The sequence below is a fragment of the Bufo gargarizans genome, chromosome 1 (genome assembly GCF_014858855.1).
Source record: "Bufo gargarizans isolate SCDJY-AF-19 chromosome 1, ASM1485885v1, whole genome shotgun sequence".
In the NCBI taxonomy this organism is placed as follows: Eukaryota; Metazoa; Chordata; class Amphibia; order Anura; family Bufonidae; genus Bufo; species Bufo gargarizans.
The window spans coordinates 330,561,194-330,587,885 of NC_058080.1; the positions used below are offsets into that span (position 1 = coordinate 330,561,194).

General features: G+C 41.3%; 1 protein-coding gene across 3 annotated transcripts in view; it reads left to right on the forward strand.

Moving 5' to 3' along the window:
• The first annotated feature begins 220 nt into the window (after positions 1-220).
• Positions 221-26,692, forward strand: part of LOC122946477 (unconventional myosin-If-like) — a 1,093,167-nt gene continuing 1,066,695 nt past the window's right edge. For 2 of the 3 annotated variants that reach the window (XM_044306152.1, XM_044306170.1), the window contains exon 1: positions 221-364. In XM_044306152.1, coding sequence (XP_044162087.1) covers positions 362-364 — 3 coding nt within the window. In that variant the 5' untranslated portion in view covers positions 221-361. The remainder of the gene's footprint in view (positions 365-26,692) is intronic. The other variant, XM_044306161.1, reaches the window with a different exon arrangement.

Here is a 26,692-nt window from a genome sequence, read left to right on the forward strand (position 1 = left end):
AAACATGTCCTACGTTTTCTGGTAAAAGCACTTTAGTTCGGATATATGGTATTGGTTATATCTCTGCAAAATGGTTAGTTAACCGTTCATTTAGTGTGAAGGATGACTCCAACCTATGTATTTTTCCTCTCTGCTGAGTACACAGATACATACTCCACCCCCGGCAAAATAATATTTTCAATATTACAATCAGAAGGAAGTGGGTAACTGAAAGAGAGGAACTTCTGCAATAACTTTTTACTAAACTTACGAGCAGAGGAACGAAGAAGGATTCCTTCAACCAACATTTGAATTATGGTGGCATTTTAAGATCCAGACGACTGGCAGAGGCAGAATCAACACAGAAGGAAATCATCTAATCATGGTAGTACCTTTTATTGTTTCTTTACGATGCCTTTTAAAGCAAATGTTTTTCTTTAAAATAATTCTAGAGCAAATTTAACATCAAGTGGCAGAGTCTTCTTTATAGGAGGTAGTGAGAATTAAAATGGTTTTCATAAGCGGACACTCTGACCCCAAATAATAGCCAGAATGGAACAAAACTGTGCCTCTTCAGACCTCATTAGCTGATCTGTTTTGAAGGAAATAAAATACTAATCAGGGGGAGTTAGGCCACAAGGACCAGTGCAAATTTTGAGAATGTGTCAGTATTAGGTCTCATGCACATGAATGTTGCTTGGGTCCTCAACCGAGCCGCATTTTTTGTAGCTCAGATGTGGACCCATGCACTTCAATGGGGATGCAAAAGATGAGGACAGCATTCTGGGTACTGCCCACATCTGTACATCCATTCTGCAGCCCCGCAAAAAAATATCACGGAGATGGATAGTACTGGTCTATTTAAGGCCAGACCTACCATACCAAAAAATGCGTAACGCACATCCGTCAGAGGTCTTAGCCTGTCTGGAGTAAAGGCTCTACATTTGTGTAATGCCAATTATCTCTGAATAAATTTGCTGTAATCTTTTTTTATTTTTTTTCTCTCATTGAGTTCTAGTTGAACTATATTGTAAAACAAGGACGTTCTCATCACCTGGCTCTACAAATTTTCTTTGGAATTAAATTCATATATATGAATATATCAATAAAATTATTCCTATAATTTGTACCCAAGAATTAGACTGCAGATACTGCAAATGAAAGTTCTTAGTAGATTTTATCATTGAACCAAATTATAACAGGAAATATTACAACTCTGCCCTAAAATGCTGTTTAAATTATTACAGATACTTCCTTTCAGAAACTCCTCAAAAGCAACCCTATAACTGGCCAAATCTATTACAAAAATGTGTATGGGTGCAGCTCAATAGTGGATTTCAACATAGCTTAAACTGTGTAACCCTGGAAGATAGATAATGCGGGTATATAGGACTGGAGCTAGGCTTCATACATTTGCCTCTAAATCCAATCTGTCTTGTCCGATTATGTATCAACTGCCATCAGTTACAGAATTAATATTTCATGACTTTATCACTTTAAGGCCTCATGAACACGACCGTTGTGTGTTTTGTGGTCCACAAATTGCGGATTCGCAGAACACGGATGGCGTCCGTGTGCGTTCCTCAATTTGCGGAACGGCACGGACAACCATTGATATAACTGCCTATTCTTGTCCTCAAAACGGACAAGAATAGGACAGGTTATAATTTTTTTTGTGGACCACGGACGGAGCAACGGATGCAGACAGCACACAGATTCTGGATATTTTGTGGTCCCATTGAAGTGAATGGGTCCGCATCCAAGCTACAAAAACTGCGGCTCCGATGCGGACCAAAACAACGGTCGTGTGCATGAGGCCTAAAGCAGACATTCTATAGGTAAATAGTAGTCTTTAGCAAATCGAGCTTTGTATCAAAGATTGATTTCATTATTTTGGTATTGATTTCTGAATCTTTAAAAACATTTTAAATTATTAATCAGAAGTCAGGTTTCAGAAATGAATAGCAAATTAATTCACTTAAGTCTCGCACAAGTTTGGTGAAACGAAGTTTGGATCCATGGAGCCAATACATTTTAATGCTGTACAGAGACAACCTTAAAATCAAAGTCTTTGAAAGAATTGACATCTTGACATCCAGTTCAGTATATTATCCTGCAAGTTGATCCAGAGGACGGCAAAAAGAACATTGTGAGGTAGAAGCCAATTTCCCTACTTTAGGCCTAGTTCACACGATCGTATAGCTTTTTCAGTGTTTTGCGGTCCGTTTTTCACAGATCCGTTTTTCTGTTTTTTTTGTTTCCGTTGTGTTTCTGCTTCTGTTCAGTTTTTCCGTTACGTTTTTCCGTATGGCGTATACAGTATACAGTAATTACATAGAAAAAATTGGGCTGGCATAACATTTTCAATAGATGGTTTAGCAAAAACGGAATGGATACGGAAGACATACGGATGCATTTTCGCATGTGTTCTGTTTTTTTTTGCGGACCCATTGACTTGAATGGAGCCACGGAACGTGATTTGCGGGCAATAATAGGACACGTTCTATCTTTCAACGGAACGGAAAAATGGAAATACGGAAATGGAATGTATACCGAGTACATTCCTTTTTTTTGCGGAACCATTGAAATGAATCGTGTGAACTAGGCCTTAGGGGAATAAAAAATTCCTTCCCGACTCCAATCAGGCAATCAGAATAACTCCCAGGATCAAGGACCCATCTCTAGTAGCTATAGCCTGTAATATTATAATACATCCAGGCCCCTCTTGAATTCCTTTATTGTACTCACCATCACCACCTCCTCAGGCAGAGAGTTCCATAGTCTCACTGCTCTTACCGTAAAGAATCCTCTTCTATGTTTGTGTACAAACCTCCTTTCCTCCAGACGCAGAGGATGTCCCCTCGTCACAGTCACCGTCCTGGGAATGAATAGATGATGGGAGAGATCTCTGTACTGTCCCCTGATATATTTTATACATAGTGTGAGACAGTGACAGGAAGAGATTGATGGCAGGTACTTTTCCCACAGAATCCTGTCATATGCAGCTTAAGCTGCAGGGAGTGCCCAGTATGTACTGGAAAGCCCAAGCTTTCCTGAGGTGGCTTTGTAGAAAAGCTGGTATAGGGCCTGGAGTTTTGGATTGGGGAAGAGTTGGGCAGGTTCCCCAATCCAGAGTCCACTTCTGGTAAGGGATCTAGCCTGTTGCCTGATTAGCTGCACCTGCAGCACTTGCATAAGGCTCCATTCACACATCCGCAATTCCATTCCGCATTTTGTGGAACGGAATTGCAGACCCATCCATTTCTATGGGACCGCACGACGTGCGGCCCCGTTCCCGGAATTGCGGACCAGCACTTCTTGGTCCGCAATTCCGATCCTGAAAAAAATAGAACATGTCCTATTCTTGTCCACAATAGCAGACAAGAATAGGCATATTCTCTTAGTGCCTGCAATGTGCGGTCCACAAAATGCGGAACGCACATTGCCGCTGTCCGTGTTTTGCGGATCCGCGGATCCTCAAAACACACACGGATGTGTGAATGGACCCTTAACAGAAACCAGGCAGTGAGTCTGGGCTTGAGAGCTGGATTATATCTGGAAGTGACACGCTGGTGCTTGTGAGTAGTTTGCTGTGGTCAGCATCAGTGCTGACAGTACCGTATCTAGTACAGTTAGGGAAATCCTGTTTAGTTAGTGCTCAGACAAGCAGGATTTGTTTTGTGTTTTGCCTGAAATGTAAAGGCCATTTATTTTTGCAGTTTAAACCACAATAATGTGGAACTTTATTTGGACTTCATCCTGTGTGTCACCATCTCTGACTGTCCGCAAGCCGGCCAATCCTGCCATCAGAACTAACTCCAAGAATAGTTATTAGATCTCCCCTCAGTCGTCTTTTTTTAAAATGAATAACCCTAATTTTGATAATCTTCTTGGGTACTGTATTACATGCATTCCAGTTATTACTTTAGTTGTCCTCCTCTGAACTCTCTCCAGCTCTGCTACGTCTGTCTTGTTCTACCACTTCTCTGCCCAAACCTCCAAACTATTCAGATCCACACATAGCAGAAGAGCTGCATCTGTGGTAATTATTACAACATAAACACTTGCCACATTTAACGGAACTTATGTGGGGAACAAAGCTCTCAGTTGTTGCTCAAGGTCTCTTGAGCCTAATAGGGGCAACAAACTGTAGGTTTCCTAAAAGTGATGCTAAATTTGCAGGACAGCCTATCCTTTAAATAGGGGTCATTCAACCGAAGGTGCCAATGCCATTGGATAGTTCTCCTGATTTTCCTTAATTAATGGTGATGATGCATCTATGTCTAAACCGGTCTTGGTGTGGGACTTGCTTTTTGGAGGGTTGATGGCAATCAGTTTGGGTCAAACTGGAGACCTGCCTGAGGGTCCCTGGTATTAATTCCTTGGGGTAATGCTTGGTGAAAAATCTTTCTCTGAGAACATTTGCTTGTTTAGCAAATACCCCTAGGTCATAGCAATTCTTCCTGACCTTTCTAAACTGCCCGAAAGGAATGTTTTTCAGCCGGGGCGCATAGTGGGCACTATCAAATTCGAGACAGCTATTAACGTCCACTGACTTGAATGGGTCTTAGTCTAAACCTGCCCAGCAGAATTCTTATAGAGAATCAAATCAAGGTAATTAATAGAATGGTAAGGAAATTGGTGGACAAGAGATTGTTTAAAGCCATTACTATTGAGGCTGTTGATAACATCACCCCTTCCATTGGAAAAAAAAAAATCATATATCATTCTCCTGTAGAGAACTATGTTGGCACTTTAAGGATGAATGATAAAATGTGTGTCTGTTTGAATAGGCCCATATAAAAGGTTAGCATATGAAGGCTTGAAGTGCGACCCCATAGTTGTCTAGCCTTTGTCTGCAGATGTATCCCTCAAAGCTTAAGATATTATGCTCCAATATGAACCATATGGAACGTAAAAAAAAAATTTGTTGGGCTTTAAGCATGGTGGGGTCAGCAGCAAGATATTTCTTTATTGTCCTAATGCCATCTGAATTTTTGATATTGGAATACATTGATGAAACATCAATATTAATAAAAATAATATTTGTGACAGATCAAGTGATGAATTTAGTTGTAACAGTTCATATATGAGTTGAGTGGAGTCTTTGAGCTAGGCTGGAAGATGAACAACAATTTTTTTGCAAATGATGGTCAATGTAGTGGAATAGATTACTGTTTTGATACCTGACATAATGGGTTGGGCCTCATGCACACGACCGTTTTTTTTGTAAGGTCCGCAAAAACGGGGTCCGTAGGTCCGTGATCCGTGTCCGTTTTTCCTTCCGTGGGTCTTCCTTGATTTTTGAAAGAATCCACGGACATGAAGGAAAAAGTCGTTTTGGTGTCCACCTGGCCATGCGGAGCCAAACGGATCCGTCCTGACTTACAATGCAAGTCAATGGGGATGGATCCGTTTGACGTGGACACAATATTGTGCAATTGCAAACGGATCCGTCCCCCATTGACTTTCAATGTAGAGTCAGGAGTCCCTATTATACCATCGGATCAGAGTTTTCTCCAATCCGATGGTATATTTTAACTTGAAGCGTCCCCATCACCATGGGAACGCCGCTATGTTAGAATATACCATCGGATTTGAGTTACATCGTGAAAACTCATATCCGACAGTATATTCTAACACAGAGGCGTTCCCATGGTGATGGGGCCACTTCAAGTTAGAATATACAACGAACTGTGTACATGACCTGGCAGCACCCGATCTCTTACAGGGGGCCGTGAGTCAGGAGTCCCTATTATACCATCGGATCGGAGTTTTCTCCAATCCGATGGTATATTTTAACTTGAAGCGTCCCCATCACCATGGGAACGCCGCTTCAAGTTAGAATATAAACTCAGCTCCGAAAATCTTTTATGCAGACGGATCTTTGGATCCATCTGTATGAAAGTAGCCTACGGACACGGATGCCAATCTTGTGTGCATCCATGTTTTTTCACGGACCCATTGACTTGAATGGGTCCGTGAAAAAAATAGGACAGGTCATATTTTTTTTGACGGACAGGATACATGGATGACAAACGATGCATTTTCTGAGTTTTCAACGGCCACGGGTGCACAAAACGGTCGTGTGCATGAGGCCTCAGCCTGATGGATTTACAGGGACTTGTGCTTTGGGCAAGAGGTAAAAAAATAGTAATGCAGTTTCCACAATATCCAGAAACTTCTCTTTCTTGCTCAACACCCCATCCTTAATAGCCCCCTCAATTAAGTCAGAGTATTGCTTACTATAATCGGTGAAATGGGTTAGATGATAATACTTTATAAAATTCCCTATCTTCAAGAATTCTTTTAGCTTCTGGTGGCTCTGGACCACTATTCCACCCCCTTTATCAGCAGACCAACTAACTAAATCACTGTTAGAGGACAAACCTCTTATGGCATTTATCAGGCGGTTCGTTAATATTGTGTTTGGGTGTGTCAGGACATTGTAGTGTCCTAAATTCATTATTCATGATGATGAAAAAAGTCTCAACAGAATATCCCCTATGATTCAGCGGGTACAAGTCTCATTTTGGGTATATGTTAGCAGTTTTTCTCAGGCAGGTTTATGATAATTATATGATGAGGCATCAGGCCTCCAACCCGTGAATATTTTCCCTGTGCAATGAATGTCCGGTTTGCTTCTGATCAGGAGATAAATATCAACCCAGACTTAACGTAGGTTGTTAAATATCTGAAATCTTTATTTCCCAGCACATATTTATAGGGCTTTTTTGGGGTGGGCACATACAGACGTGGACAAAATTGTTGGTACCCTTTGGTCAATGAAAGAAAAAGTCACAATGGTCACAGAAATAACTTTAATCTGACAAAAGTAATAATAAATTAAAATTCTATAAATGTTAACCAATGAAAGTCAGACATTGTTTTTCAACCATGCTTCAACAGAATTATGTAAAAAAATAAACTCATGAAACAGGCATGGACAAAAATGATGGTACCCCTAGAAAACACAGAACATAATGTGACCAAAGGGACATGTTAATTCAAGGTGTGTCCACTAATTAGCATCACAGGTGTCTACAACCTTGTAATCAGCCATTGGGCCTATATATATGGCTCCAGGTAATCACTGTGTTGTTTGGTGATATGGTGTGTACCACACTCGACATGGACCAGAGGAAGCAAAGGAAAGAGCTGTCTCAAGAGATCAGAAAGAAAATTATAGACAAGCATGTTAAAGGTAAAGGCTATAAGACCATCTCCAAGCAACTAGATGTTCCTGTGAGTACAGTTGCACATATTATTCATAAGTTTAAGATCCATGGGACTGTAGCCAACCTCCCTGGACGTGGCCGCAGGAGGAAAATTGATGACAAATCTAAGAGACGGATAATCCGAATGGTAACAAAAGAGCCTAGAAAGACTTCTAAAGAGATTCAAGGTGAACTTCATGCTCAAGGAACATCAGTGTCAGATCGCACCATCCGTCGTTGTTTGAGCCAAAGTGGACTACATGGGAGACGACCAAGGAGGACACCATTGTTGAAAACGAATCATAAAAAAGCAAGACTGGAATATGCAAAACTACATGTTGACAAGCCACAAAGCTTCTGGGAGAATGTCCTGTGGACAGATGAGACAAAAATCGAAGTTTTTGCCAAGGCACATCAGCTGTATGTTCACAGACGAAAAAATGAAGCATATCAAGAAAAGAACACTGTCCCTACTGTGAAACATGGAGGAGGCTCTGTTATGTTCTGGGGCTGCTTTGCTGCGTCTGGCACAGGGTGTCTTGAATCTGTGCAGGGTACAATGAAATCTCAAGACTATCAAGGAATTCTAGAGAGAAATGTACTAGCCAGTGTCAGAAAGCTTGGTCTCAGTCGCAGGTCATGGGTCTTGCAACAGGACAATGACCCAAAACACACCGCTAAAAACACCCAAGAATGGCTAAGAGGAAAAAATTGGACTATTCTAAAGTGGCCTTCTATGAGCCCTGACCTCAATCCTATTGAGCATCTTTGGAAGGAGCTGAAACATGCAGTCTGGAAAAGGCACCCTTCAAACCGGACACAACTGGAGCAGTTTGCTCATGAGGAGTGGGCCAAAATACCTGCTGAGAGGTGCAGATGTCTCATTGACAGTTACAGGAAGCGTTTGATTGCAGTGATTGCCTCAAAAGGTTGCGCAACAAAATATTAAGTTAGGGGTACCATCATTTTTGTCCATGCCTGTTTCATGAGTTTATTTTTTTACATAATTCTGTTGAAGCATGGTTGAAAAACAATGTCTGACTTTCATTGGTTAACATTTATAGAATTTTAATTTATTATTACTTTTGTCAGATTAAAGTTATTTCTGTGACCATTGTGACTTTTTCTTTCATTGACCAAAGGGTACCAACAATTTTGTCCACGTCTGTATATTCTCTCAAGATCCAATTGGAACAATCCTGGTATTTCTTAGTAGGCCTTGGGAAACATGTTTGTCAAGATACAGTTGAAACGTTGTTAAACAATGCTGGCATCTGCTATATACAATACATCAAAAGGGTTATTTTACATTGAACAGGTTTTTCCTCTCCATGCTAACAAGTTGAATAGGTTATCATAGGTTGCTGTCATTGTATGTGAGGTGAGATGTTAAATAGCCTTTTGTTCAGGGAGGCTGCTATTGTGTCCAGAGGTTGTGAGATATTGCATTCCAGAAGAGATGAGGCTTGTATAATATATGTCTAATCTGTGATGTATCAAAAGTAAGATTTATGAAAAATCCCTTTCAGCATACTTCAACTGTGATAGGTTCAATAGGTGATAACAGCTTCTCTGGTAAGTAGGATTATCAACAATTAGAGATGAGCGACTTTCAAAAAATTAGATTCAGACGGTTCGCTGAATTTCCCAAAATGATTTGATCCAAATTTATTTGTGACATATAATGCAAAATAACAGCTATTTCCTGGCTGCAGAGAGCCTGTGTATTGGTGTAGAACACTGTGCATTGCAGAAACATGCATAGAGAATCTGCTGTGGTAGTGTAAGGCCCCTTTCAGACTGGCGAGTATTCTGAGCGGGTGCAATGCGTGAGTTGAACGCATTGCACCCGCACTGAATCCTGACCCATTCATTTATATGGGGCTGTGCACATGAGCTGTGATTTTCACGCATCACTTGTGCGTTGCGTGAAAATCGCAGCAAGCTCCATATTCTGTGTTTTTCATGCAGGCCCCATAGAAGTGAATGGGGACGCGTGAAAATCGCAAGCATCTGCAACCAAGTGCGGGTGCGGATGCGGTGCGATTTTCACTAATGGTTGCTAGGTGACGATCGGGCTGGGGACACGATCTGTATTATTTTCCCTTATAACATGGTTATAAGGGAAAATAATAGCATTCTGAATACAGAATGCATAGTACAATAGTGATGGAGGGGTTAAAAATAAAAAAATAAATTAACTCACCGAGTCCACTTGATCGCGTAGTTGCTGATCTCTGTCTTCTTCTGTAATGTTGAGCTGCCGGCTAAGGACCTGTGGTGACATCACATCACATGATCCAATCACATGGTCCCTCACCATGGTGATGAACCTTGTGATTGGACCATGTGATGAGCACAGTGACGTCATCAAAGGTCCTATTCCTGTGCACAGCAAAGAAGAAGACAGAAGAGATGCCGGATCAAGTGGATTAAGGTGAGTCAATTTTTTTTTTTAACTCCTCCAGTGATATTATACTATGCATTCTGGAGTAAGAATGCTATTATTTTCCCTTATAACCATGTTATAAGGGAAAATAATACAATCTACACAACACCTAACCCAAACCCGAACTTCTGTGAAGAATTTTGGGTTTGGGTAACAAACATGCAGATTTTTCTCACACACGTGCAAAACGCATTACAATGTTTTGCACTTGCGCGGAAAAATCGCGCATTTTCCCGCAATGCACCCGCACCATATCCAGGCAAAAAACATGACGCCGTGTGAAAGAGGCCTAACAGGTACTTTGCGTCAGTATGACAGGCAGTTGACAGGCATCACTCTTAGAATCACTTCACACTTCACTTATTTGGTCAGTTATGGGGGACAAAACTGACCAAAAAACTCAAGTGTGAACTTAACCTTACAGGTCAATGTTAGCATTAGATATAAAAAAAAACTGTGCAGTGCCCCAAGATTGTACTATAGAGTGAAAGAGTGCACTCCTTTTCCACTGTCAGCAGATAGATTTCGACAGAACCTGTTCTGTTACACGCTGATACAAGTAGTGGCCCTATGACATAGTGGAAATGATGTCAGCAGTAAGTTTGTTTTGACATCACTGATTATTTTTCCCTTCTTCTTATCAGTCACAAGAACAACCCCCAAAAAACGGATTCAGTCTTTAGAGCATCCCCCTTTACACGGTCAGCATTTGATCAGTAATCCATGAGTATTGCTAAGAACAAAAAAAAAAAACAGGAGTGGATCCAAAACAGAGATGACACATGATTGGAAATTCTGCATGTCTTCTGTGTTTTGTACCCACTCCTGCTTTTGGCTTCCAATTCATGAGCGTATCCTGATGCAAAATAGGGACTGTGTCATACAGGCCTTACGGTTGTTCCGAAGACAGGATCCGCTGTGTTTCTCATTTTTCCATCCTTCTGCCAGATCAGAAGGGTAAAATAAATGGTGATGTCAACAAGTCCAAACAGGCACAATAGTGGCCCCGTCATAAAGTGGCCAATGAGTATGTAATTTTCCCCCCACCACTCCCTGCTGACTGCCTGCTACTGCTGCCTTTGTGAACCCATGCAACTTTACTTCTTTCCATACAGGTAGGCTCCTGGTCTACCCTGGACACATTTAGCTACAGATCTCACACTGCTGCCAACCTGCTGACTCACGGCCACACTAGCAAACTATTGGCTCAGCCGCTGACTCATGCGCAAGCTGCCATCATCTTCTCCCGATGATGATGAAGCCCCCTCTTTACCCTGCTCCCCATTGCGATCAGCTACATCATCATCCACTATTCTTTGCAAGTCACCCTCACCAGTCTCAGGGCCACGTGCCTGACAGCTCGCAACACCAGCTCCCGCGCGACTCTCATGGGCGCTACTTGCCCACTACCGGATGAGGCAGCAGATCTCTCCTCCTCACCTTTTGGACATACTGTACTGCAACATTAACTGCAAGGGTAAAAGAGCAATAGTGTCAGTCTGCAATTTCGAATTAAGTATATCAAACCAGGTTTGGGTCAAAAACACAGAACAGGTGCAGATCTTTCCATTACACCATATCTCTGAGTATGCTTCACACTACTAGTTTTGGCTCACAAAAAATTACGGAAATAACTGACCAAATAACTGTGAACTCACCCTAAAGTGTGTAGTATCAGGCGCTATTTCACACCAACTCTGCAACTACTGATTGACGCATCAAATTAAGTGTAAAAGAATTTGACCACCCTGTGCAGAGAAGTGTTCTGCTTTGGCGAACGGCCGCCTCAGCTTCTAACTCTTTTCAGGCTATCTGTACTCGGCCTTCATGGTGTGATCACCTGTAGTATCTTTTTTTCTTTTTAAAGCCCAAGGAGTGTGCTTTCTTCACCTGTGCAGCCTGCCAGATCGTGCTTTCATCCAAGAAGCAAGGATGGAAGGTAGTATATACTAAATACACCCCAAAACTGGTTGTATCAGACCGCCGTTTCACCCTAATAACAGAAGCAAGGATTACTGGAATTAAAGGGACCCCGTCGTCAACTTTATGTCGACCGTACTGAGGGCAGTATAAAGTAGTGACAAGAAATGCTGATTTCAGCGGTGTGTCACACATCAGCTAAAACTGGTTGCCGAGAATTAGCATCATACCATTGCAGCACAGGCCTTGAAATGAGTCAAATCTACCTGAGCATAGTTATGGTTATTCATAATCTCCTGCTCTCTCACCCAATCTGCTGCTGATTGGCAGTTCTCTCCTAGGGAGAAAACTAGGTAGAAGACTGTCAATCATCAGCAGGTGGGCAGGGAGAGCAGGAATTTATGAATAACCATAACTCTTCTCAGGTGGCCGTGACTCTTTTCCAAGCCCAGTCTGCAATGTTTGTGATGTTGGTTCTCAGCAACCACTTACTTTTAACTTATAAATGACAGACCACTGAAATCAACTTACTTGTCTCTACTTTATTATGCTGCTAGTATGGCCAACATAAAGGTGATGACAGGTTCCCTTTAATGATGTATCAAATAATGCAAACAACCTAAATCTGTAGTAATAGATCACTTTTAGTAACCCCAATTAGTACAACAAGGTGTAATAGTAATCGTTCCCATTACCCAGGCTTTACACTTTCCTATTGGTCCCTGATCTCTCCCTACAGTGTGGATAATGCCTCCCTATCCTTTAGAATAATTATGAATAATTATGAATAATCTTTCCCCGAACAGCTCAATAGGTTTTTTTATGAATAAATTGTTTCCTAATCACTGTCCCTAATGACTGTCATGTCCCTCCCTGCACTAAGTTCACTGTAAAATGGCAGATACCGAGCAGGAAGAGGCTTTTTATAGGGCTGTGACATCACAGGGGCTGGCTAGCTGCTGATTGGCTTGCTGCATGCATGGCTTTGTGGGTGATCCCTAGTTTCCAGGTTTCTTACTTTCTCGTTTTAACATTGTGCAGCAGCCATTTTAGAAAAAAATTGATTTGTTACCATGAAGCACAAGGAAATTTGACTTCAGGAGGAATTGAATTTTTCCTAAAATTTGGATTGAATTCCACTTCGTCAACTTTGATTCTCACATCTCTAGTCATAAATCAACTTTTTGATAAGAATAATAAGTTGGTCAGGTACACTATTTTCTATGAATATTGGCGGAGATTTATCAAACTGGTGTAAAGTAGAGCAGGCTCAGTTGCCCGTAGCAACCAGATTCCATCTTTCCTTTTTCAAAGGAGCTGTGAAAAATGAAAGGTGGAATCTGATTGGTTGCTATGGGCAACTAAGCCAGTTCTACTTTACACCAGTTTGATAAATCTCCCTCATTGTTCATATTTATATTATCGGTACAGATAAAAGCCTTTGCTGTAGTACAAAAGCATGAACTGTGCATGTATGGCGCAACAGGAAGTGACTTCCTGACAGCCATGGTACAGGTATGGTGCGCTGATCAGGCTGGTGCAGGAGTTGCTCAATACCCCGATGCCGGCTCTGTAACCCTCTGTATAGGGGAGGATCTTGAACTAAAAGTGGCCCCATGTGGCCGGCAGATCTAAATTGACTGAAAAATAATTAGGCAGTGCGACCATAATGCAGAGCAATATACCGCCGAAGCTGAACCAAATACCACAGTGTAGCACAAAATTCTGCTATCTGTGCCACAGTATTCAACTGTATCGCTGTCCTGAGGATTCAGTGGGGCACCTGTGGCTGCTGACCAGGTGGGTAAGAGAGAAACAGATCATTATGTACCTGGCTGGCATCCATGAGGAGGGCTTGAGTGGCACTCCTAGGCATCGACCCACCTGGAAATTTCCCCATAGGGTCTATGGTCAATCCGCCCCTGCCTCTGTATGCCACGGTCAGTACTGACCACTGCATGTACGAGGTGATGAGGACCCGATGGCTGAGAGGGCATCGGGGCTTGCCTTCAGTGGCAGCCTGTGAGACTCAGCCCCGTGGGTCTCAAGCAAGCAAATGGTCAGTGTATTACACTAGTAATACACTTAGAGTCAATCATTGCAATACACATGTATTGTAATGCATTGCAGAGGGGATCAGATCCTCAAAAGTAAATCTTCCACAGTGGGAAAAAAATAAAAAAAGTTTAAAAAATTAAAAAATAAAATAAAAGTTTCAAATCAAAAAAATCTGCCCCTTTCCTATAATAAACACATGTAAAATTGCAAAAAAATATAAAAAAGTAAGAAAAAATACATATTAGGTATTGCTGTGTCATTAAGATGAATGCTAAAAAAAAAAAAAAATAGAATGTGCCCGACAATGGTACCACTGAAGTCACCTCATCCCACAAAAAATTAGCCGCCACACAAATACATATATATATTAGTGATGAGCGGCAGGTGCCATATTCGATTTCGACGAAATTCGCGAATATTCGATAGAATATTCGTTTTATATTCGTCGAAATCGAATATTCGTCATTATTCTTGTTATTGCGATTAATATGCGATTTAAATAATCGAAATTCGATTTTAACTTAAGGGCTACTCTCCTATTGAAATAGCAATGCGATTAATTCAAGTTATAATAATCGAATTTCGATTTTAACTTAGCACTGCTATATTCCATATTTGTTAATTCTAGCCTAATATGGAATATAGCAGTGCTAAGTTAAAATCGAAATTCGATTATTATAACTTGAATTAATCGAATTGCGATTTCAACTTGGACCTGGTTTACTATGGTTGGCTTGGTAGAATTAGCGAATATGACGAATATATTCGTTATATTCCACAAAACGAATATGGCAAATGTATTTGTTATATTCCACAAAACGAAGATAACGAAATATTCTCCATCTTCGTTTTAGCTACCTATTCATCAACTTCGCTAATTCTAGCAATCATATAGGAAAGTTTACTATAGAGACAGCTAAGTTTAATTCGCTATGCGATTATATGACTGCTTTTTAAAAAAAAAAAAAATGGAATAATTATAATACCTGATAATTATTATAATTATTCTATTTATAAAAAAAAAGCAAAGTAATATAATCGCACAGAGAATTAAACTTAGCTGTCTCTATAGTAAATTTTCCTATATGATTGCTAGAATTAGCGAAGTTGATGAATAGGCAGCTAAAACGAAGATGCAGAATACTTCGTTATCTTCGTTTTGTGGAATATGACGAATACATTCGTTATCTTTGTTTTGTGGAATATAACGAATATATTCGTCATATTCGCTAATTCTACCAAGCCATTGAAGCCAACCATAGTAAACCAGGTCCAAGTTGAAATATCCATGCGATTAATATAACTCGAAGTAATCGCATGGCGATTTAAACTAGGTAATTACATTCCTCCACTCTCACACTCCTTCATCCAGCATAGGGCTGCTTCCCCAGGCTGTCAATCCAAGTCACCTCCCCCTCCTAACCCTACTATCCACAGCAAAGACAAAGACTTATATACTACCGGCACATACTGCAGCGCAGTGTCCGGCTCCACGTCTCACTCTGCCGATTCGGCTGTGTGCAGAGCAGTAGTTATGATTGCGATATTATGTCCCAGTTGTATATTCAGATTGTTACACCAGGGTGGAGGGGAGGGAGAGCTTGGACATAATATCGCTATCATAACTACTGCTCTGCACGCAGCCAAATCGGCAGAGTGAGACAAAAATTTGCATAGAAAGATAGCCTAATCCCTAATTACATAAATAAAAATACATACAGTACAAATATATATTACTGCATATGGTGTTACTTTACTTTATGAATAAAAATGAATAATTTATATACATGTATATGTGCGTGTATATAAATATATATTATAATTATTATTATTTATATTATAATATAACTTGTAATATATTTTTATATTTGTAAAAAATGCATTGCTAGTTATCAATAATATCAGTATTTACATTTCTATGCAGTCATGCATTGCGATTGGTAGTGGAACTATGTATATACACAATATACTGCCGCACTGGATATAAATATAACATGAAAAACTTCTGGGGACTTAAGCTTATATTAGCAAATGTATATCAAATGAACTTTACTGAGGCTCTGAATAAGGTTGCACCCCATACCCCCTCCCCCTACAGGCAGTCTGTGAATTAGATCGCACGCTATCTTTCTACACACTGATGCCCTGCCCTCCCATTCACTGAAAGCCCGTAGACAAAAGGAACTCCCTGTTTGGGGGAAGGGGGGTATTGTCTGCAGGCTGAAAGTGCAGGTTATTTTCTGGCTGGAGACCCTTTCACTGCGCTTCTGGTGGAGTACGTGTTTATTAACTAAAATCAGGACAATAGCTAAAATAGTGACCAGCAATAAAAAATAGCAATACATATAAATAAGTGATAGATCCAGGAGCATACACAAACAAATAAATTTATATCCCATAAATACTGTAGGTCCTTCACTAACTGCCGGCTGTCTCTGTTATATGGCAAATTCCATTAAAAGATCGAAGCGCTGACATTGATAGTTACTTACCAACTACTGACACCTTGTCTATACTGCAACAAATTGCTGTGAACTTTGATACATATATATTCTCTATTCTCCTATTCTATGCTGCTACAATTATATTAGAATATGGAAGTGTCTTATTCCCCTCTGTGAATTGGAACACTATCTAACTCTGCTACATAAACTATGATATTTATGGGAAATTAATTTATTTGTTTGTGTATGCTCCTGGATCTATCACTATTTTAAATGTATTGCTATTTTTTATTCATTGCTATATTTTATTGCTGGTCATTATTTTAGCTGCTATATTGATTTATTATATGTAAATATTTTTATATATTTATATTATATATACATTTACATATAGTATAATTAGTGTAATATTGTATAATTATATACAGACGTGGACAAAATTGTTGGTACCCTTTGGTCAATGAAAGAAAAAGTCACAATGGTCACAGAAATAACTTTAATCTGACAAAAGTAATAATAAATTAAAATTCTATAAATGTTAACCAATGAAAGTCAGACATTGTTTTTCAACCATGCTTCAACAGAATTATGTAAAAAAATAAACTCATGAAACAGGCATGGACAAAAATGATGGTACCCCTAACTTAATATTTTGTTGCGCAACCTTTTGAGGCAATCACTGCAATCAAACGCTTCCTGTAACTGTCAATGAGACATCTGCACCTCTCAGCAGGTATTTTGGCCCACTCCTCATGAGCAAACTGCTCCAGTTGTGTCCGGTTTGAAGGGTGCCTTTTCCAGACTGCATGTTTCAGCTCCTTCCAAAGATGCTCAATAGGATTGAGGTCAGGGCTCATAGAAGGCCACTTTAGAATAGTCCAATTTTTTCCTCTTAGCCATTCTTGGGTGTTTTTAGCGGTGTGTTTTGGGTCATTGTCCTGTTGCAAGACCCATGACCTGCGACTGAGACCAAGCTTTCTGACACTGGCTAGTACATTTCTCTCTAGAATTCCTTGATAGTCTTGAGATTTCATTGTACCCTGCACAGATTCAAGACACCCTGTGCCAGACGCAGCAAAGCAGCCCCAGAACATAACAGAGCCTCCTCCATGTTTCACAGTAGGGACAGTGTTCTTTTCTTGATATGCTTCATTTTTTCGTCTGTGAACATACAGCTGATGTGCCTTGGCAAAAACTTCGATTTTTGTCTCATCTGTCCACAGGACATTCTCCCAGAAGCTTTGTGGCTTGTCAACATGTAGTTTGGCATATTCCAGTCTTGCTTTTTTATGATTCGTTTTCAACAATGGTGTCCTCCTTGGTCGTCTCCCATGTAGTCCACTTTGGCTCAAACAACGACGGATGGTGCGATCTGACACTGATGTTCCTTGAGCATGAAGTTCACCTTGAATCTCTTTAGAAGTCTTTCTAGGCTCTTTTGTTACCATTCGGATTATCCGTCTCTTAGATTTGTCATCAATTTTCCTCCTGCGGCCACGTCCAGGGAGGTTGGCTACAGTCCCATGGATCTTAAACTTATGAATAATATGTGCAACTGTACTCACAGGAACATCTAGTTGCTTGGAGATGGTCTTATAGCCTTTACCTTTAACATGCTTGTCTATAATTTTCTTTCTGATCTCTTGAGACAGCTCTTTCCTTTGCTTCCTCTGGTCCATGTCGAGTGTGGTACACACCATATCACCAAACAACACAGTGATTACCTGGAGCCATATATATAGGCCCAATGGCTGATTACAAGGTTGTAGACACCTGTGATGCTAATTAGTGGACACACCTTGAATTAACATGTCCCTTTGGTCACATTATGTTCTGTGTTTTCTAGGGGTACCATCATTTTTGTCCATGCCTGTTTCATGAGTTTATTTTTTTACATAATTCTGTTGAAGCATGGTTGAAAAACAATGTCTGACTTTCATTGGTTAACATTTATAGAATTTTAATTTATTATTACTTTTGTCAGATTAAAGTTATTTCTGTGACCATTGTGACTTTTTCTTTCATTGACCAAAGGGTACCAACAATTTTGTCCACGTCTGTATATATATGTCCATTATACTGTACAATACATTATATCTAAATCACCATACCTCATATGGATCATGGAATAAATAATTATACAATATTACACTAATTATACTATATGTAAATTTACATATAATATAAATACTGTATTAACATTCAGCCACTATAGGAATATAGCTAATAAATACACTGTATCCACTACTTCAGAGAAAAACAAATAAATAAAAATAAATATGGAAAACTCCATCAAGATACAAAACAATATACACTTGAAGGATAAAAAAAAAAAACAGATGAATGCAATTATATTGATTGTGTATCTGACATACTTGAAGCAAACTATCTTATTACTTGAAATTGGGACATTCTCTAATAACTTTCTTATCCCCTAAACACTGAAGGTATTTACATGCAAATCGCGATTCATATGCTAATGCGCCCTTCATTAAGGTTGCAAGTACATACAAAAGGATCGACTAATGGTGTACATTGCAGTATTATACCTCAGTATCGCTGACTACACTGCCTGCGCCTGACTGGAAGCAAACTTTCCCCTGACGTCCTCGGCAGCACATGAAGGGTTAACGGAGTCCTATTCTCGCCCCAGGACCGCCCACCTAGATAACAAATGAGATAATTGATCAATTAGTGACCCTGTAGGTTCCTATATAACGCCCCCTCTGACAGACCTCAATGTGTTTTTTTTATGTCCTGATTCTGGACAGGTCCTTTGCCCACCTATCCTGTAAGCCCTTATGCCTGGGGGGTGTCCCAGGCTCCTGGCTCAGAGTCCAGCTAGCCATGGGGGTGCCTTGGCGCTGCTCTGTATATCCCTCCCTTCTACCTGGATGACGCTCTGCTGGGAGGTTCGCCGGTACTTGCATGCCGCTCCAGCGCTGTCTCTTCTCTGGGCGGCAATGGCAGCGCTTGTGGAACGCAAGGTGGAACGCAGCGTTCGGCGGCGTCTGACGTCATCAGTAGGCGCCGCCCCCTAGAGTATCTGGCGGCAAATTCAAATGTGGTTCCTTTATTAAGGTGGTATTGTCCTGGCTCTTGCTGCCCTGGTTCTTTGGCAGCCGAGCTCTTTTATCTTTGAGGTACCCCTGGTCCTGGCTTCCTCTTATCTGGTCTCAGCCTATTATTAGGCCTTTTATATCATTTTAATATGCCTATCTTTTTTCTAGATGTCCAGCCTAGGAGGAAAGAGATCCAGGAAGCACAGGCACAGGCTGTGCCAATCCTGCGACCAGCCTCTCCCTGATGACCACCGGGAGGATTATTGTGGAAGCTGCGGATTGGAGGTCTTTTCCCTTTCCCCGGAATCCTCACCCAGGCGGGGGAAGAAACAAAGGAAAAAGCAGCCCTTATGTGTCACTTGTATCAAACCTCTTCCTGAGGGTTACACATCTAGCATTTGCGCAGCCTGTACCCAGCCGGAGGTCATCTCGGAAGACAATACGAAAAAATTGATTTCTCTACTTGAATCGTTTCTGTCTCAGTCAAAGAAACAGAAGGCGCATAAGAGGAAGCGAGTTGACCCTAGCCCGTCTACGTCCGCCGAGAGGTCTTCTCACTCGGAAGGGGAGGTGTCTTCTGGCTCTAGCTCAGATCCAGAACCGGCCACAGAGGAGAATTTTCTGTTTAGAAAAGAAGACATTAACCGTCTCATCAAGGATGTCAAACACATAATTGAATCCAAGACAGAGACGCGCACCGACCAAGATGAGGGAAGCCTCTTTTACTTTCCTAAGAAGAAAGCGCGAGTTTTTCCCAGTCATCCGGTGCTTGAATCCATCATCCAGAAGGAATGGAAATATCCTTTAAGGAAAATGGATTCAGGGAGAAGAGCCAAGGCTATGTATAGAATAGACCCTGCAGAATGTGAAAAATGGGGGGCTCCTTCCAAGATCGACCCTGCAGTGGCCAGACTAGCGAAGAGGTCCTTTTTTCCATCTGATGACTCCACATTGTTGAAAGATCCTATGGATAAGAAAGCAGATAATCTCCTGAAGCGGCTTCATGCTTATATAGCCTCCCTGAAGAAGGCGTCTATGGCGGCGGTGCCTGTAGCTCGTGCCCTGAGGGTATGGTTGAGTCAACTGGGAAGGGATATTGAAGATGGTGTTAATAGAGAGGATCTACTTCAGCAGCTCCCTTCCTTGAAGATCGCGGCGGAGTTCCTGTGTGACTTCCCAGTAGATACCCTGAGAGGCCTGGCAAAAAATATGGCCCTCTCCAACTCTATCAGGAGAGCAATCTGGCTGAAGTTGTGGTCGGGTGACGTCCCCTCCAAAAACAACCTTTGTTCTCTTCCGTTTGAACCGGGGCGTCTGTTCGGCTCTCAGTTAGACACTCTTTTGGAAACAAGTAAAGAGGACAAAGCTCTGGAATTTCCTCCTTCTACACGCAGATTCCAATCCAGAAGTTTTCGGCCCTTTCGAAGACAACGCTTTCAGAGGTCCGATTTTCGCGGGCGTTCGGACAGGAGGGGATCTGACCGAAGATTTTTTACCAGGACATCGGATAAAAGTAGGAAGAGACCAGAAGATAAACCTTCCAAAGAGGGTTTCTGACGCCAGGAGCCAGAGAGTAGGAGGACGGCTTACTCAGTTTTATGCAGCGTGGCAAGAAATTTCCTCGGACAGTTGGGCCTTGAGGATCATAAAAGAGGGCTACTCTCTGGAATTTATCCGACATCCAAGAGACCGTTTTCTCCTGAATCAAAAAGAAGATCTTCGGGTCATAAACCTCATAGAAGAATTCATTCTAAAAGGTGCTCTGGAACCTGTTCCAAGACAGCAAGAAGGAACAGGAGTGTATTCCAGGGTGTTTCCAGTCCCCAAGCCAGAGGCAAAGTGGCGTCTAGTTATAGACCTCCGCTATGTGAACCAGTTTATCAAAAAAATTCATTTCAAGATGGAGAACATAAGATCAATCACGTCCCTGCTTCAGGAAGGTCACTTCTTGGCTTCCATCGACCTGAGAGATGCTTATCTCCATGTCCCAATAAAGAACTCATCCAGACGCTTTTTGAGGATTGCAATTGTCATGGGAGGAAAGATAAAACATCTGCAATTCAAAGCCCTGCCTTTCGGTCTCTCATCAGCACCCAGAATCTTCACAAAGCTGGCCGTGATCGCCGTTGCAAGTTTACGCCTACAGGCCCTGCAGGTGTTTCCATACCTGGACGACTGGCTGGTAGTGGCACCCACCAGCGACTCGCTGAATTCTCATCTCCTGAAAGTCATCAAGCTGCTTCAGTCTCTGGGGTTTCTGATCAATTGGGACAAATCAGACATCCAGCCAGCAACATCCAAAACGTTTCTGGGCTTCAGGATAGACACCTGCACCATGACCCTGTATCTCCCAGCCTCCAGGGTGAAATCTGTCACATCATCAATAAGGGCCTTAATTTCGGGCCAAAGACCTACAGTCCTCAAGGTGATGAAGACCCTGGGTCATATGACATCTGTGATAGATGCAGTTCCATGGGCTCAGGCCCACATAAGGGAATTGCAACAGGACTTGCTTCAGGTTTGGAGGCAGAGCCACAATCTTTCAGCCCGTGTCAGGTTGAGGCCTTCTACAATCACGGAGCTGAAATGGTGGTTAAGAGGAAGGAATTTATCCAGGGGCAGACCCTTCCAGTTGGCACCAACAGTGACGATTACAACGGACGCTTCCTCCCGGGGCTGGGGGGCCCATCTTGGAAACAGTTGGGTTCAAGGTTCTTGGTCCTGCACAGAGCAACAGCTGTCCTCGAACTTCAGGGAGTTGAAGGCCATCAAGCTGGCGTTGGAACACTTTGGGACGGATTTGGAAGGCCAGTCAGTCCTAATTCAGACGGACAATCTCCCTGCAGTTTTTTATATAAACAAACAGGGGGGCACCCGGAGCCGTTTACTCCTTGCATTATGCATGAAGATCTTTGCATGGGCAGAGAGACACGTACGAAGTCTGAGGGCAGTACACATCAAAGGCTCGTTGAATACTCAGGCGGATCTTCTGAGTCGGAGGAAGATCAGACAAACCGAGTGGGAGCTGAACCAGAAGTACTTCCTGCAGATTACAGCCAGATGGGGTACTCCATCTGTAGATCTGATGGCCTCCAAGGAAAACAAAAAACTTCCCAAGTTCTGTTCTCTGAACAGATTTCAGAATCCGGCAGCAGTGGATGCTTTTTCCATAACCTGGAAAGACCAATATGTTTATGTCTTCCCTCCGGTGCCTCTCATCTTAAGAGTCCTGCAGAAGATTCTACTAGAGAGACCTCGAGCGATATTAATTACTCCTTTTTGGCCGCGCAGGCCATGGTTCCCGCTTCTACTCCAATTATCCAAGGGAGTCTACTGGAAGCTTCCGTCTCATCCCGACTTACTAGTCCAGAACGGCCTCTTTCATCCACATCTGAGCAAACTGCATCTCACAGCTTGGAGACTGAGAGGTCCAGACTAGAAGGGAAAGGTCTGTCCGTCCCGGTCATCAATACCCTGCTCTCCTCCCGGAAAGCTTCTACGAATGCCAAGTATGAAAAGATATGGAGAAAATTTTCATCCTGGTTGGCAGAGAGCAAGTGTTCAGATATTACAGTCCCTGTTATCCTCCAGTTCTTGCAAGATGGGTTCCAGAAAGGTCTTACTCCAAACACCTTGAAAGTACATATGACGGCCATTAATGCAATGACAGAGGGCAAGTTCGGACATCATCTCTTGGTTAATCGCTTCTTCAAAGCCATTAAAAAACTTAGGCCGGTCCTGAGACACCCTATGCCTATTTGGGATCTGTCATTGGTCCTCAGGAGGTTGACTGAACCCCCCTTCGAGCCCTTAGTTGACACAGATCTTAAATGGCTTTCCTGCAAAGTTCTCTTCCTTATTGCCATCACTTCAGCTAAGAGACTCGGAGAATTACAAGCACTTTCGGTCAAGACACCGTATTTAAGAATCCTGCCGGATGGAGTTTTGCTACGTACTTTACCTTCCTTTACGCCTAAGGTTCCTTCTTCTGCTAATGTCAACCAAGAAGCGTTTCTACCAGTGTTTTTCCCAGACCCCTCTGATGAAGAACAAGCCCGCTGGCACACCTTAGATGTCAAGAGAGCAGTAGAGATCTACCTGCAGAAAACAGAGAATTTTAGACTGGATGAAAATCTGTTTTTACTATACTCCGGTCCTAATAAAGGTCACAAGGCATCTAAGGCTTCCCTGGCAAGATGGATCAAGTCTATCATTTTGGAGGCGTACACCATAGAGGGCATTTCTCCTCCTTCCCCGATTAGAGCCCACTCAACTAGGGCCACAGCAACATCTTGGGCGGAACAGGCGCATGTCTCCCTGGAAGAAATCTGTAGAGCTGCATCTTGGTCGACGCCATCTACCTTCATGAAGCACTACCGGCTGGACATAGATAATAAGAGCTCAGCCTTTGGTACCGCGGTGTTGAGTGCAGCCGTTCAGTAATTCCCTCCCTTCAGTATCTATGCATATCCCTTCATGTGCTGCCGAGGACGTCAGGGGAAAGTGAAAATTTGTTACCTGGAATTTTGCTTTCCATGAGTCCGAAGGCAGCACATACATACCCTCCCTAATAAATCCTTTTGTTTCGCACTTTGACTGAATCTATTTTTTATACACATTGAGGTCTGTCAGAGGGGGCGTTATATAGGAACCTACAGGGTCACTAATTGATCAATTATCTCATTTGTTATCTAGGTGGGCGGTCCTGGGGCGAGAATAGGACTCCGTTAACCCTTCATGTGCTGCCTTCGGACTCATGGAAAGCAAAATTCCAGGTAACAAATTTTCACTATCTTATTACTTGAAATTGGGACATTCTCTAATAACATTCCTACCCCCCACTCTGAGTATGGCTACAATAGGATCTAAGGCCCCTTTCACACGGGCGAGGAGGGGCTGGAAGGGTTAAAAATAGGGCTCATGGGGTTAAGAATAAATAAAAAATTATAAACTACTGTACAATGGACTAACTATACATTCATATATTTATGTACTGAATCACAATTATGATTCAGTACATCTAGAATATTAGACTATATATTTGCATATGCAGCTCTATAATATATCTGTATACACCGCTCCATTATGTCTTTAGATCTGTGATACAAGTGGATTAGATTTGGATAACACCTGGTGATACATTGTACCGGATTTTGTGCGGTCTTCTGCATACAGATATATAATAGAGCAGTGTGTACAGATATATAACGGAGTGTTGTATACAGATATGTAATGGAGCAGTGTACAGCATACAGATATATAATGTAGTGGATACAGAGTGTATTTATTAGCTATGTTCCTATAGTGGCTGAATGTTATTACAGTATCGAAAAACAACATGTACAGTATGGATACATTTGTATTTAGCAAAGCCTTTTGTACATTTCCTCCTTGACAGCACCCCCCACCGACCCCCCCCCCCCCCCCCCCCCTTCTGCCAGGACAATTCCCACACCTATTCTTGCTATTCTTAATGTTGGATCTCTTTCTCCACAATTGCGCAATGGAAACCTAATATGAATTATGATGTTAACACTGACACCATTAAAACAAATAATATTGTTACATGAAAAACAAAAATAAATAAATTAATACAGCTCCAGCGCTGGGTGAGTTTTAAAATACACCAAAAGTTTACAGGCAAAAATAGACCCATATATACAGCGTTGCTGCTATATTGATTTATTATATATAAATATATTTTATATATTTATATTATATATAAATTTACATATAGTATAATTAGTGTAATATTGTATAATTATTTTTTAATACAGAGGTTATCTATCTTACTATCTATATATGTCCATTATACTGTACAATACATTATATCTAAATCACCATACCTCATATGGATCATGGAATAAATAATTATACAATATTACACTAATTATACTATATGTAAATTTATATATAATATAAATACTGTATTAACATTCAGCCACTATAGGAACATAGCTAATAAATACACTCTGTATCCACTACTTCAGAGAAAAACAAATAAATAAAAATAAATATGGAAAACTCCATCAAGATGCAAAACAATATACACTTAAAGGATAAAAAAAAACAGATGAATGCAATAATATAGATTGTGTATCTGACATACTTGAAGCAAACTATCTCATTACTTCAAATTGTGACATTCTCTAATAACTTTCCTACCCCCACTCTCAGTATGGCTACAATAGGATCTAAGGCCCCTTTCAGACGGGCGAGGAGGGGCTGGATGGGTTAAAAATTAATAAAAAATAATTTAACTCACCTTAATCCACTTGTTCGCGCAGCCGTCTTCTCTTATATCTTCTTTCTTCAGGACCTGGGTAAAAGACCTGTGGTGACGTCACTGCGCTTATCACCATGGTGATGGATCATGTGACGACCATGTGATGAGCGTAGTGATGTCACCACTGGTCTTTTACCCAGCTCCTCAAGAAAGAAGACAGAAGAGAAGACGGGCTGCGCGAACAAGTGGATTAAGGTGAGTTCAAAATTTTTTTATTAATTTTTAACCCATATAGCACCTCCTCGCCCGTCTGAAAGGGGCCTTAGATCCTATTGTAGCCATACTGAGAGTGGGGGTAGGAAACAGAGGAATACAATAATATTGATTGTGTATCAGACATACTTGAGTATTATACCCCTTATTAACCCCTCCAGCCCTATTTTTAACCCTCCAGCCCTATTTTTAATAGATAGTAAGATAATAAGATAGTTTACTTCAAGTATGTCAGATGCACAATCAATATTATTATCAGGCCTTTCACCCAGGTCCTGAAGACAGAAGAGAAGACGGGCTGCGCGAACAAGTGGATTAAGGTGAGTTAAATTATTTTTTTAAATTAATTTTTAACCCCTCCATCCCCTCCTCCCCCGTGTGAAAGGGGCTTTAGATTCTATTGTAGCCATACTGAGAGTGGGGGGGGGGGGGAGGAAACAGATGAATACAATAATATTGATTGTGTATCAGACATACTTGAGTATTATACCCCTTATTAACCCCTCCAGCCTATTTTTAACCCCTCCAGCCCCTTCTCACCCATGTGAAAGGGGCCTTAGATCCTATTGTAGCCATACTGAGAGGAGGGGGGTAGGAAACAGATGAATGCAATAATATTTATTGTGTATCTGACATACTTGAGTATTATACCCCTTATTAACCTCTCCAGCCCTATTTTTAATTCCTTCAGCCCTATTTTTAACCCCTCCAGCCCCTGCTCACCCATGTGAAAGGGGCCTTAGATCCTATTGTAGCCATACTGAGAGTGGGGGGTAGGAAAGTTATTAGAGAATGTCCCAATTTCAAGTAATGAGATAGTTTGCTTCAAGTATGTCAGATACACAATCAATATTATTGCATTCATCTGTTTTTTTATCCTTTAAGTGTATATTGGTTTGTATCTTGATGGAGTTTTCCATATTTATTTTTATTTATTTGTTTTTCTCTGAAGTAGTGGCTACAGTGTATTTATTAGCTATGTTCCTATAGTGGCTGAATGTTAATACAGTATTTATATTATATATAAATTTACATATAGTATAATATGAGGTATGGTGATTTAG